Below are 15,172 nucleotides of genomic sequence, written 5' to 3'. Positions count from 1 at the left end.
TTTAAATCCTCCTCCAAGGTCGTTACATGAGCTGAAACAAAGCTCACTCTGTGTCTGGTCTTCGCTTCCTATTTCGGTGTCCAATAACTTAATAAATAGCATGGAAAATCTATGCTGCCAGTGCATTCAAGCTAGAGAGAGACACGTTCCTTATTAGAACCCATTTTTGTATTGTTTCTATGACATTTTACTGCATAATACTGTGATGGTCTGTTTTCTTCCAGAATGGACTTTACCGCAAAGATTGCTCTTTTTGTTATAAATCGTTTTCGCAACACTTATACCAATATCTATGACGCGTTCAATAAAAAACTATTTATTGCACATATCCTCCAAATTTTTTGTTTCAACATTTATTAATTTGCAAATTAGACGCAAAAAACCGGTTGTATCTCAACTTTTTGAGGCCAGTGTACATTCATTGTTACAGTTTGCAGGAGAAAAAAATCTTTAAAAAAATTGGGAATCGGAAAAAGATCGCGATATCGTGATGGCTAGGAAATGTTATTTTAGTGGATGAGCTTCATTACATGATATTGCATGATCCCGAAAATTTAGCACTTAAACAAATTACCACAATTCGGGACATTGAAAATTTATTATATTAGCAGGACATTCTATTAAGCGATATTCATGTAACTTTTGACTAAGATTTTGGGACTATGAAAATTTATATGTTTTAAGGCTTTTATCCAAAGAAAAAAATACTTTTTCTTTCTTCTTTTCCTGTTCACAAAGTAATGAAAGAAAGTTTGATTCGTGAAACTTTTCACCATTAACTATTTTTTTCACTTCTAATGATTTTAAGGCAATTCATTGTTTTGTTTTCTCCCGAAAACAAGTGGAAATTTATTTTCTAAAATACATTGTTTTAGTTCCAAACAAAAAATCAATACAGATTGAAATTATTAAAGAAAGTTGAATACAGAAGATTTAAGTAATAGTCATTCATTAATGGCTTGTTTGTGTTAAAATGTTTTGAATTACATTTATGCTCAAAATTTTATTTAAAAAAATGTCCAGAGGAGGGTGTGAGCCCCCCCCCCCCTCTGCCTCCCTTATCGGTGCTTATGTTAAGCGGGTTTGATTGTGGGTGTCAACGGTTATGATTATCCCGCTACGGGAGCCATGTCTGCTGCATAGTAAATTCAAAATGTCAATTAAATTCAATAGTTTAAATTTCCTAAATCGCGTTGACTAAAATTCTGCTGAATCTTCGAATTAAGTATTAGTCATGTTTTGGCAGTTTCACCCTACATAATCTTGTCGAATATAGCAGAATAGTTTTGTTGGAATTCAATCTAAACTGAAGCGTATTCATGAATTTTTGTTCAATATTTTTGTCATGAATATCTCTTGGCCAATGCCTCAAATATGCGATGTGTACTTCAATGAGACGTGTTTCTACTACCTGAAAACAGCAGAAATTATTTTTCTCCACTAACCCCGGATGGACTAGATTTATGATCTCAAAGGTCGGATATTGTCTCCTCCCACAAGTGCTTTCAAACTTTTTAAGTAAGTTCTCACGAGCTATAATCGGATGCTCCCTCGTTCTTTTAGTGACGATTAATTATCGCTTGTTTCTGCACTTCTTCATCGGTCAACCGCCGCCATTGTTTTCCCAACACGATTACTTCGCTTAATTTATAGCGCTGGAGTCAGACTCGAAATTATGAAGGCAGAGGAAAGGCAAAACTAGCGACGCCCCTTTTGTGGCGTAAGTTATGTTTCACGATTGAGATGCAAAGCTTTGAAAAGTTAATGAGTTATTGTGGCAGAAACTTGTCGGGATTAGTGATGGAAAAGTTACTTTCAAGGCAAACGTTAGTAGTGAAAAAAAAAATATTATTGATTTGTATGATATTAATTCTTCCTTTTACTTTCATTTTATGGAAGAAAAATTTATAGTAAGTTGACATGCATTATTCCTCACTAATTTCGGCTGTAGACTTAATCCGACAATTTGTCAGCAGTCTTTTTTTTTTTTTTTTGGCACCTTTTATTTAGTAACATATCCAAATGTAATATGGATTGCCTTACTTTTGTTCGAATTATCGCTATTTCTTGGAATGTTTTAGACTTAATTTGATAATTTGTCAGCACAGTCTTTTTTTTTTTTTTTGAAGTGATAACTTCTTGTGGCAGGGTAAACCGATTTGTGACATAACGCATGTAACGGCGCACCTCTCGTCTTGCATTCCTTTCGTTCGCGCATATGACAGAAGCGCGCATGGTCGGGGAAAATTTGTTTCTTTACTCTTTGGGTCAGCTTTAAGTGATATTAGAAAAAGTAATGAAACTAACAGAAGATGGATGATCGTCGCAACATAACGCCATCTCCTAACGAAAGGTGATTTTAAAAATACAATATAATACCAACGACATTGTAATCAATATATATTCAAACCAGCATTTAATCCTAAAATTTATTTTCAAAACAAAACATTTTGGCGATTAGTTATACTAAAAATGTCTCGCTTAATTTAGGGTTTTGAACTGTGATAAGGTGTACATATTTTAAACGAACTTCATCCCCGCAGACTCAGCAACGCGGGAGTTGGGAACGGCGAGAAAACAAAAATAATAAATAAACATTTAATTTGTTCATCGCAGAGTGAAATCTAAAATGTTTCGTAAGTTTGAGTGTTCCTCTTTTTTCGATTAATTGTCAAAGCCTTAATGCTCATAGTCTCGATCTTACTGATTCGATCTCTCAACGCTGTAATATTGATATGAAGATAAGTATACAAGTCCTTTACTTTCAACCGGAGATTTTAATGTCAACTTTGCTTCTGATCGAGCTAAAATTTAGTATCGTTTCTACAAACCAAATTACAATTACAAATGATTAATAAACCAGAAGAAGCCACAACAAGTCACGGAACTGTACTTGATGCAGTCTTAGTAAGATTTTTAGATAACATACAATGCAAAAATTTTGTTGATTATTATAGCTACTATAAGCCAATAGTTAATTTCATAGGATTAAATAATGATAATAATTTAATCCTATGAAAGTTATCACTTCTGCCGAACGTCCCGTGACGAACTTTTTTTTTTTCTTTTTCGGCACCTTTTATCTAGCAACTATTTAAATGTAATGTGATAAGAATTGCGTCACTTTTGTACGAATTGTCACTATTTCTTGGGACTTTTTTTTTTTGTTTCTGAAAATTTATGTATTAGATATTCTAGCTATGTTTAGCTATGTTTCGCAATATCAAATTCTAGACCAAAATAAACAGCTTAAAGTGAATGAAATGGAAAAAAAAAAAAAAAAACTATGACCCAATAACGTTGCGCAATAACAATGGGATGAAAAAAATATTGATATGATGAGGGAAAGTTATCCTGCGGAAGAAACAAGAAACTTTGACCACATTCTGACAATAAGTAAAACTACCGCGTGAAAAACATGTTGAGCGAGCATTCCCGATTAACTAGTCATTTTTACAAACTCTGCCACTTTTCAGACCACATTAGGCCCAGTTTGCGAGATTCTACCTTCTGCTGTAATAAAAATCGTAAATGCAAAAATGTCTTTATTTATTTATTTATATATTGAGTTTTTGAAAAATCGAAATACACCTTAAATGCTTTAAGTTACTGTTGCATATATGGCAAGGACCATCAACCATGATCCTTAGCAGAACGCCAGTGCTAACTATCTAAACTACATGTACGTATGTGATATAGGGCCAAGGAGAGGACATGTCAGCCAAATGTGAAACAAAGGAGCCAGCTCGGAATCGGAGTAGCATAACTTTTCTGTATTTGTGTGTGTGGCGGAGTGGGGGCAGTGCCCGGTGGACCAAACTGACAAGGGGCCCGCCCCGGTTCTCGGTGGCCCTGGTGGAATAGTAATACAAAAATCAAAAGAAACTGTCTCTTGATTCGCTAACAAAATATCTTCTGAATCTGATGTTGCAATCAATAATATAATTTATTGTATAATTTTATGAAGTTATACCATGAAAACAACTTTTTCATACACAAAATGAAATTCAATAAAACTGTTCTATAGCGCAAAATAAGTTTTTAACTGCGCAATAAGTTGAAACTCGAGAAACAGTCCCCAACTATTAAGAACATTTGTTTTAATATTAATAAAACTTTATTTCTTTGGTTATTTGTTTCTTTACTTATTAGAGAGATTGAATTGTAGACTTTTTGCAACCATGGACTTAATTGTTTCAGAAAACTGATCCAGAACTATATATATATATATATATATATATATATATATATATATATATATAATCTTTTTTGTGAATGCTTTAAATTGCATTATAAAACATATTGTTTGATCATGCGAGACACAGCTTCTACACATGATTTAATAACTTGTTTTCTCTAGTGATGGGGTTAAGTGCATGTATTTCCTTAAGAACCCTCTTCCACTTTATTCATTATTTTTCAGGAACGGATATGACTATCGTAGCCTACTATGGAAAAGCCTTCTAGTCCACGACTTTCCTTCCGTTGTCACTTTTTGAAAAGGGTGAGGTGCTTTCGCAAGCACAAACCATTGAATATTGCGTCTCTGCATTAGTATTTCCTTAAACTGGTGATTAGTTTTGCTTCCCAACTTCATTTTTTACATCGAATACCGTTGGATTTTTAGGCACGCCTAGCAGCTAAGATGTCTTCGTGACAGCTTAGAAGAATATGGTATCATCTCTAACGTCATTACAAGGAAAGGGTGGATATCAGTTTCTTTCGAAATCTGTGTGGTTAACGCCCTCATTGTTTTCCTTCAGTAATTCAAAAGAGCCTGAAAAATTGTTAGTTTTCTCAATTTGTTTAAAACTGACAGTTTAGATTCGTGTATTCATACCTTATACTGTTGAAGATTTCTGCATTTAATTAAATGTTTTGTATGCATTTATAACACTTGTTTTCTGTCAAAAAATTTAAGTTTTGATTAATGATTTTAACACGCTATTAATCATTCTAAGAAACAATGTTTTTAATAAAGTGGCTTATACAAACCTTGGGTTCTTGTTTCTTGGAAATTTTCAAAGCAAGTTTAAACGAATAACCGTTTTTGTTCAAGGAAAAAAAATATGCATTCAAAGATTACTGCATGTTTTGCGTTGCTCAATTCCAGAAAAATTGTCAACAGTATAAAATCTGAAATACATTTTATGCGTTTCAGTGTTCTACAAAAGCTACCAAGGCAACACGGTGCAAAATGTATAAATATTGGTGAAAATTCATCCATTTTCTAAAGGTGTCGCCCAAAATGATAACACTCTTTAAAGGGAAAGGGAGGGGAGGAGGAGACCTGAAATTGAGGCAATTAATGACAAGGAGAAAGAGGGGGTAACAAAAAGTCACATTTTTTATAAAAATGTTCATGAACAACAGCGTGACTTGTGGCGAGGGAAGGGAAGGTGTGTCACAAAGGGGGGAGGTCAAAAATGTTGGAGAAAAGTGTGACATCATTTACGAGCAGCCATTAAATAAACAATATTTCTTAAAATGAGCATTTAGATTTTAAACGCAAGTGTCATTATAATCAATTAAAATGTGTTTTTGTAGAGAATAGTTTAAATTGTTACTTACATTGTTTAAACTGTGTTTTAGTGCCTCTTTCACCATGAAATTGACTAATTAAATACTTTTTAGTTATTCAAGTTCTTATTCAGTTGCAAATTTCGTATTGCACGCTGTTACCTCTATTAAACATGTCTGTGATTATATGCAAAATTCATTTTCAGCGCTTTTGATTACTTCTAAAACATTTGCTAAATATCATGTTAAATAAAAAATAAATGTTTGTAAGTAAATTGTTTAATAATTTTTATTTCACTATACTCAAAATATTTTTTAATGTTTCATCAAAAATTCTATAACCTAAAATACAAACTTGAATTAAATGCTTAAATTTCAGTTCAATCAAAGTTTCAAAATCCGGACAACCTTCAAAGCAGGTAAAAATATTACGTAGATTACAATCTTATCATGAATTGCGATTTTTATGGTGTTAATGAAAGCCCAAAAAATAAAGATCTTCGCTTCAGACACTTTTATGACTTAAAATGTGAATAAAACTTTAAAATGAACCCCTTTATCTGAAATGATATATATGAGCCCGTCTTATCCAATAAATTTGCATATCTTCCACGCAAATTATCTTCCAAAATTTCCTTTCAATTCTTTCTTTAATGTTTTTTTTTTTCTTTTAGACTTTTACATTTGTAAGTTTGTTTTTCTTTTACATACTTTATTTTCACTTCCAATTAATTTTAAAGGCCACAAAATTGTTGGGCTATCTGTGTCTGCAAGATTTTTTACCTATCGAGGTAAGATCTATACATCATTTGAGCTCCAAGAACTAATGAAGCAATAAATTTCACCTAGGAATTCGTGGTGTTGCAAATGGAAATTTTAACGACTGTTCAGGAGTGTATCTTTGGAGGCACTTTTTCTGCTTATTTTTATGGTTTTTATTTGGTCGTGACTCTCATGACAATTTTCGTTCTAAGGAAAAGCAGGGCTTTAAGTCTTCTCCGTTTTCCCCTGTTCCATCTGCGAAGACGAAAGTTTTGTTGACGATTGAACTACGGCTTTTAATTATCGTTCAGCATAAATATCCTACTTTTTACGAGCCATTTGTATGATCAGATAAAATCTCAATAAAAGCTGGTAATGGAAACAGTATGTTTTTGCGTGAAACAATGAAAAACTTTTTAGTATTGATTTCTTTACTGAAATTGAGTCTACATCTTAAAATATTTCATGGGAAAATTTATAACGGCTCAGGAACTTCTGCTGGTTAAGTAAATTGCAACCACATATTGAATTTAAAAAATAAATAAATAAATAAATGAAAATTTGTTTACCTATCAATATTAACGTTCGTAAAAAAAAAAAACAGTGTTTCTAAATGTGTTCAAGTAAATCTTTGTTATTCTAAAGTGTTATTCAAAGATGGCAACAGCTCTTTTTTTTTTTTCATAATTTTTCTTGTTCATTTTTACAAACATAGTCGCCCGTAGGGATCGGCCATCGGCGACACCGATACATCAGAACTAATTGCTCAAACAATTAGTCATCAAAATCGGCATCGACAGCCGTAATAGCTTGGAGTTAAATTGGCCCACTAGCTTGAAAAACATCTAAATTCTAATGTAGCTCTGATTTTATTTTTTATTTTTTTCGCTTGAAAAAAGAAAACAGTAAAGTTTCCCCTTTTTGTGTGTGTGAGTGTGCCTCATTATGAAAATACAATAAAGACTTCAAATCCGGCAACCGTGAGATAAAAACAGTTCTTGATTTTAGACTATGCTGAATTGCCTACTTATGACTTTTTTTAATATAGCATGGTATAGTTAATCTCCGACCGAACATGAATGGTGTATTGGATTTTGATTAAATAACCCATTTAACTTTTATTCTTCTACTCTAAAATTGTATAGTGAACGGTTTTGAAAATTATCTGCTACCAAATTCTGTGTCCGTATTTTGAATTGTACAACTCATAGCGGCCAGATAACATATTTTTCGGTACGTTATGAGAGTGAACCACAATGTGTGCCGATCGCAAGGCCCAAAAGAGCTATTGAAGAAAAAATTTTGGCATTTTACCTTATATTTTAATGATGATATTGTATAACACAAATTTTGACTTCACCTCGCTCAAAATAATTTTATTTTTATATTTCCTAGGGTGCCAGCAAATTACGACAATACAACCTAAGAGTTTATCCAATGACAGATCCGATTCCATGCTGGATCACCCCGCAAGTTCCTTGCATCATCCTCAGGTTATTCATCACCACCAGATACAGTTGTTCCTTCAGTTTCTGGATCTCACCGACTGTCACGCTCTTGAAGATTATGGCCTGAAGATAATTGTCCGAAATTCACCACAAATATCACATCTCTACCTCCGCAGATGTGTACAAATTACAGACTGTGGAGTTAAAGCAATAGCTAGTTACTGCATGATGCTTAAAGAACTTAGGTGAGCACTGAAACTTGAATATTAATCATTACTTTGAAATGAAGCGATGCCGCCTGCCTTGTCTAGTGGTCAGAGAGGTCTGACGACGACAAGAAGGTCCTAGTTCGAATCTCGGCTCGGGCATGGACGTACTTTCTCTCTCCTGTCCTTTGTGTGAATGTGTTGTTATGCTGTGAATGGTCGCCTGCCCTATAAACGGGTCATTGTGGCATGTGTGTACTGTAGAAGTCGGACTTCACACCAAATTATGGTACAGTCGGAAAAGTGAAGCAGCGCACCCCAAATTGACCCAGGACGGGAATCGAACCCGCGCCTCTCTGCTTAAATAAAGCAGCTGGCGAACCCACACGGCCACAGAGGCCCCAACAAACCCTTCCTATTCCTATTCCTATTCAGAGTCACAACTGACTACAACTGTATTTATGTCGAGGACTGCATACTAAGTGCCTTGCCTCCATTATTTTATATACCGATAGATGACAGCACCATCACCGGATCGAACAGTTAATGAGAATTTAGAACTAGTCCAGGAGCTAATAGCTACCTAGTGCTAGCACCCCCAGAGGTATCGTTTCACTTGGAGGACATTGAGACCACGAGCATATTTAACGTCGCCCAGTCCCCTTTAATGACGACGGTGGGTCTTCGACCATCGAGGTTCGAACCCAGGACCCTCCAGCCCCGAATCCAACACTCTACCGATCGGGCTACCACGGCCCCAACAAACCATTATTTACAAGAATGCTAATAACTGAACTAACGCTGGTGTTGCCAAACGGAAAATTAAAATCTGAAATCAAAAATAATGAAATGATATAAAATCGAGATATTACAGTTTTCTCTAGACATGAAAATACTTCTTGACATTTTTTAGCGTTTTGAAATATGCGAAAACAGTTTAAGACCACAGGAGAATCGATTATTTCAGAAAGGGCGTAAGTCCAAAAGATTTCCGTAGGACTTATGCCCTTGCTGAAATAATTGATTTAAGAGTGGTCAATTCTATATAAAATAATAATAATAATAATAATAATAATAATAATAATAAGTATGAGAATGGTAAAAGGAAGGGAAAAAAATATGTTTACTGTGTTGCTTTTTGACTTTTAGTACGCTTGACCTTGTGAGTTAAAATATATATCTATACTAATATTATAAAGAGAGAGGGCGGATTTTTGTTTGTTTATGTGTTCGAGGTAATCTCCGGAAAATCCTGCTGCACCGGAACCTCCGGAACTGCACCTGTTTGAAAAATTCCTTCACTATATGAAAGGTGCTTTCTTACTGAGTGACATAGATTATAATTCGAAAAAAATCCGATAGATAGTTCTTTTTCTATTCCAATTTAGGCCCGAATTTCACAAATTCCCGAATATGAGAGTGAAAAATTACTTGCACATATTAATATTATATAACGTTGAAAATGGTAGAATTTTCCGCGTTCTAAACAATTTGTTTCAATGCTCTAACTTAATTACTTCGGGAGTAATTTGCGTTTTTAGCTCCAACTTTTTTAGGCTTAGCTGAAATTTAGGCGCTACTCTCTTCATTAAATCTATCAATAAAAAGTGAAGGAATTGCCCACAGTTTTCCAGACTCCATTGGAAAAAGCGACATTTTTTACTCCAGATCTCTCTCGACCTATGGTCGAAAACTTAGCTTCTATCTTCAAAGGAAAAAAAGTTAGAAGAGTTTTTAAATCAAGTTCGGAAAATGTCATTTTGATTCAGGTTGTCAACCATTTTATTTTCGCGTTTCCACGGTTATGCTTTCTGAATTCATTGTTTCTTTCCTTATTTTGCATTTAATTTCTTTAAACTTACTTTATTTCGAGTTTCATTGGTTACGCTTTTAAAATCCATCTTTCGCATTTCAATTTAAAGTATTGGTTAGAAGGATAGTTTTGAATAATGTTTTTTAAATTACGGCTGAATGTTGATAATATGTCACTTGACACAATTTTTATTCTCGAGGTAGACCGGGCAAAGCCGGGCAACGCAGCTCTTAATATATAAAGATTTGAAAGCTACTGTTAATGTGATTTTATACTTTTTTGTTTGTTTGACGAAACATTTATTATTGCCAAAGTAATATCCGCTTCACTCGCAAAAGTGTTGGGTTCCGGTAGCGTGGTCTCTTGGCGCGTTAAACGCTGAGCAGTTCAGTCTAGGGTTATTGTTTTAAAACAACCGTAAATGTAATTCATTGTTTTCGCGATTTGTTTTCAAAGAAAGAAACTTTTGATTTGTTTTTATCCGAGTGAAATGTACGACATTTTTTTCTTTTTTCCCTGACGATAATTTTTGAATGTTCCACTGGATATTTTTTTTTTCGTTCGATGGATTATGATAGCGTGGTTGCTGGCCGAGTTTGGCGATAAACAATAGAGTTGCAGAACTATTTTTACATTTGAAAGATATTATTTGATGTCTTCTCTTGTTTATTTGGCGAAATATTTTAAATTGCAGTAAAAACCGCTTCACTCGCTAAATAGAGTTTTAAACCAACTGTAAATCTAATTAAGTGATTTGACGAAAATTTTTGAATTCCAAAGAAACTTTAATAGGTTTTTCTTTTTTTTAAAGCTGTGTACGCATTTTATACAAAGAAAAAATAATCATATCACATCAGAGGGAGAGGGGGCGTCAATTTTTTAATTCAATGGACAGCCATTAAATTTTTAGTACGGGCATCGCTGAGCGGGTACTGCTAGTATATATATATATATATATATATATATATATACATATATATATATACATATATATATATATATAATAAAATAAATAAATATTAAAATGTATTATTTTAAATTTTCAAATTGCTTCCCCCCCCCCCATGATTCACGAAGATTAATATTATTTTTGATACAAAGCGTGATAATGTGCTTCACTAAATTTTAAAGACGCAGTTTCGATTTTCGATGTGTGAAATACGTTTTTAGAAGTGTTTTGTAGAAGACAAAATTTGTTCGGAAAGTGATGTTAAATTTATTTTTAAAACGTTTCACGCAATGCATATTTAAATTTTGATTCCAAAAAAAAAGGACGGGGTTTTAGTTAGTTTAGTTGTTAAAACAGAAAGAGTAGCGAAAATTTTTCTCAAGCAATTAAAATTTTAATCGCAACTTTTTACTTTCTCAGATTTTTTTTAAAGATCTCGTAATTGTTGCAAATGAAAAAAAAATTCTCCTTACCATTTACGTAATGAAAGTACTGCAGTTCTAACATAAAATTTGAACGCTTTACGGTTTACTAAGTTTTACGAAATAAGATTAGTTTTATATTGTATAAATGGATATTAAAATGCTATGAGCGGGGTCTGAAAGATTTAGCTTTCGCCAGAGTTACAGGGATAAGTAACTTTTCATAATGTTATGTAATGATGTAAGAAAGATTTCCTTATTGTCGAAGAATTATTTTACGAATGAAATGTTCAAAAACTCTTACAGCTATTGCTCCACTTCACTGTCCAGTTAAACTTTTGGAAGACAGTTATTTTAACCAATAATTCAAAGTTTAACTAAAAAATGTTTAAAATGCATAAACAGGTAGTTGTCAACTGCCAGGTTAAACTGTTGGATAGAAGCAACTATTTACTGTTTAATGAAAAGTTTTAATAATTGACAGTGGCAAAGAAGAAGTTGAAGATTTAACCTCTTTGGAACTTTATTTGCTTTCTGTATACATTTGAGACATTCTTTTTTGGTTGTACCGTAAACGCGGGCTAATTTGACCCAGATTGTGGAACTTTTCTTTTTCTTTTCACACACAATAATTTTATAACTATTCATATTTCCAAACTGTGGAAACTTGTTTTACACATCTAGAGATCTCTTAGTTTAATTTTTGAATAGTGATCAGTTTATTTCCAAGTACTTTTACCCATTATTATTGTTTTTTATTCGGACCAATGTTACCCTTGTGTTTGGGTTACTTTGGCCCAAAGTGGTTTTCCCTACTTAAAATCATTGTAGAACTAACTAGAGACAAATAAAGACGTGTGCTTATAGGGAAAAATATTTATTTGAAAGAAAAATACATTTTATAAGAAGTTTGAGTCACACATATTTGTTTTAAGGAAAATTATTATTATTATTTTCAGTGTGTGTGCATACCTACTTATTGTTCAGAAATTACCGACGGAGAGCGGTTATGTTTTCATCAGTTTTCTGAGGTTGAATACTTTTATTAAGATAAAACCATTCCTAAACAAAGGATCCTAAATTTTCGGTCACTTCCAAAATTTTTTGGTGCGTTCCATAATCTCAACATTCGCTCCTTCTTCTCTCGCATGAACAGCTATATTTGAGAACCTGAACTCATTCCATTCTACAATAATAAAATTCCGTAAACATTCCAACAAATTTAACGATATTTGTAGGAAGTAGATGCAACTGAGTAAACCTTTTTCTAAACTTCCTGCAACTTTTAAATTATCTTCATCTTCGATAATGAAAGCCATGTGATTGAGCCCTGAAGAATTGAGTCTGCAATCTCTCTCTTTATCCGTTGCCGAGAATTCCAGGTTTTTTCTTGTTTTTTTTTCTGTTTAGAGTCTTAGTTTTAGCTATTCTTTACTTTTCCAAATCTCTCTGGAGGAGTTTTTCAAGTTTTTATGCTAGGCTAAAGTAGGTCGTAATTTTTAGCTTAAAATATGTTGGCATTGTCAAATTTAAAAAAAAAAAAAAAAACTTACAGAAATGAGTAGTACAACTATACTACGGCATAGAGTATTAAATAGTGCTTATAAAAAGGTACTTAAAAAACTCTTAGCTGATGTAGAACTGCTTTTACAGGGAGAAGTTTGAGAGGTTATGAAGGCCATGTTAGCACAAGGAACGCAGAATCACTAGTGTTACTTCTTGAGCAGAGCTATAGAGCTGCTTGGTATACATAATTGAGTGCTTGGGGATGCTTTCTGGTAGAATCTCAAAATATGTTGAAAAAATTGCGCCCTGAAGGTGTTGACAGAAAACGTTGTATCTTTTACTCCATTTGGGTCAAAGAAAGATCCTAGGGTCCAAAGTAGTCCGCGTTACGGTATAGCATTAGTACTAGAAATTCCTTGTCCTAGGAATGCGGGTGCAACTATTGACCCTTGAGTATTTTTAACCCTTGAACTGCTAATTTCTCCGGAATTCATATAGTATAAATACCGGAGAAATCCTAATCCCAAAAAAACATTTATAAAGTTCCAATTCTTAACTTCTGACAGGAAAATGCATCTGGTACTGTATCGGTTCGGGTTCAGAAGTTGAGCTACATAAATACTTAAAAAAACAATTATTTCCTTCTTTTTGGTTTCTATTTTTAACGATCTATCTTTTTCTTTTCAGCATCAGTGACTGTATCCTGGTGACTGACTTTGGAATGTACGAACTTGCGAAGTTAGGTTCCAATCTGAGGTACCTGAGCGTTGCCAAATGTGACCAAATCTCGGACGCTGGAATCAAGCAGATAGCTCGACATTGTTACAAGCTGCGTTACCTTAACGTGCGCAGCTGCGAAGCAGTGTCAGACTATAGCATGGAAGTGTTAGCCCGAAGTTGTCCTAGACTCAGGGCTCTGGACATCGGAAAATGTGATGTTACAGACAATGGACTTCAATTATTATCGGAACATTGCCCTAATCTTCGGAAACTCAGCGTAAAATCGTGTGATAATATTACTGACCAAGGAATCCAAGCTATAGCTTTTTATTGCAGGGGACTCCAGCAGTTAAATATTCAAGATTGCAATATTACTATCGAAGGATATCGGACTGTTAAAAAATTTTGCAAAAGATGCATAATTGAGCATACTAATCCTGGCTTTTACTGATGTCCATTATAAATTTATTTTGTTGAAATAAAAACAGTAATGTGAACGCATGTTTAAATGATAGCTAAAATTAAGTATGTTATCCATTCAGGCATGTATGTTTTCGGAAGCTACGTAAAAGATACTTTTCCTAATACTCACTGCTAATTTTTTTCGCGTATATTTTGGATTTCTTTAACAAGGTTTTATTTTATTTTTATTACGGAAATAAGATAATGTGTAAAAATTGACAGAAGTACTTATTCCAGATAGTCATAAGCTTTGAATATAACATTAAAGAAAATATCCAATTTTTGTACTTCGCCACATAGGACGTTAAATTTAATTTCCACTTAACGCTAGGATTTTTCAAAAATAATATCGAATTAATATACCCTATTCCATAAGTTACATAATATATATATGAGCATATATGTAATTTTAAATTGTCTGTCATATTTAATGAGAAAGTATAATAATATAACTTTTTAAAAAATCACCCCTCATTGCCAAAAGTGCTCTGTTGTTTTCTTTTATTAGTTTTCAAAAAAAATTATGCTATTCTTGTAAAGTATTTGTAAATAGCTAGGCTAATTTATTTAAATTTGGGTACTACTTTGTAATATACTTTCATGTATTTAAGTAATGTCTTAATTGTATAGTCATTCATCGTGAAACATTCCAAAACGTTTACAATGCCTTAATACTATGTAAAGTAGTGAAAAGATATACAGAAATCAGGAACCTAGTTTTGTTCTAGCTTACTTGTTTCACTATGAAGTAACTTTTGTTCGACTTCTTTTGCAGCGTACAAAAATATGTCATTCTGTTCCTTTTTACATGGCTCACTAAAGGCATAAAAAATGAATTCCACTGTGCCACATCTTATGTATATACAGATAAATTTATATATATGCAATAAAATGAAATTGTGAGCAACTTAATGTCTTTGTAAATAGCATTGTTTTGTAGAACTGTTCTTTATACAAAAATTACAATCGTTTTCTTATAACATAATTTGTCTCTTTATTTCACCTTAAAATACGCTGAAAACTTCGAGATAGCAGACCGAAAAGTATTTTCGGTCTTTCTGTAATATCAAAACAACAGGAAAATGTATAGAATGTGGTAAAACCCACTAGTTTCTGAAGATAATACAAAATTCCGAGTAAATAACTAGGTAATAAAAATTACTTTTATAAACAACTGACATTTTTAGTGTTTTCAAAATAATGCATTTTTAACTTCTCTTTTATCTTATTTATTTGTATTGTTTATTTATTTATTTTCAACATCACTCAGGTAAATAAAGTGCTAGAAAAAATAACTAAAATCAAAAGAGAGAAGCTTCATTATTTTTACAATCAAATATTTAAATTTTATGAAAATATAAGTG

The 15,172-nt window shown here is 33.0% G+C and overlaps 1 protein-coding gene across 1 annotated transcript in view; it reads left to right on the top strand.

Moving 5' to 3' along the window:
• The window catches only part of LOC129218206 (F-box/LRR-repeat protein 7-like), a 151,663-nt gene extending 136,899 nt beyond the window's left edge, over positions 1 to 14,764 (top strand). Inside the window, exons 4-5 of the mRNA XM_054852421.1 lie at positions 7,678 to 7,975; positions 13,314 to 14,764. Coding sequence (XP_054708396.1) covers positions 7,678 to 7,975; positions 13,314 to 13,797 — 782 coding nt within the window. The 3' untranslated portion in view covers positions 13,798 to 14,764. The remainder of the gene's footprint in view (positions 1 to 7,677; positions 7,976 to 13,313) is intronic.
• Positions 14,765 to 15,172: the final 408 nt, after the last annotated feature.

Source organism: Uloborus diversus, chromosome 3 (assembly GCF_026930045.1).
Source record: "Uloborus diversus isolate 005 chromosome 3, Udiv.v.3.1, whole genome shotgun sequence".
NCBI lineage: Eukaryota > Metazoa > Arthropoda > Arachnida > Araneae > Uloboridae > Uloborus > Uloborus diversus.
The sequence above is the reverse complement of the archived record's forward strand: the minus strand, read 5'-3'. Positions and strand labels throughout refer to the sequence as shown.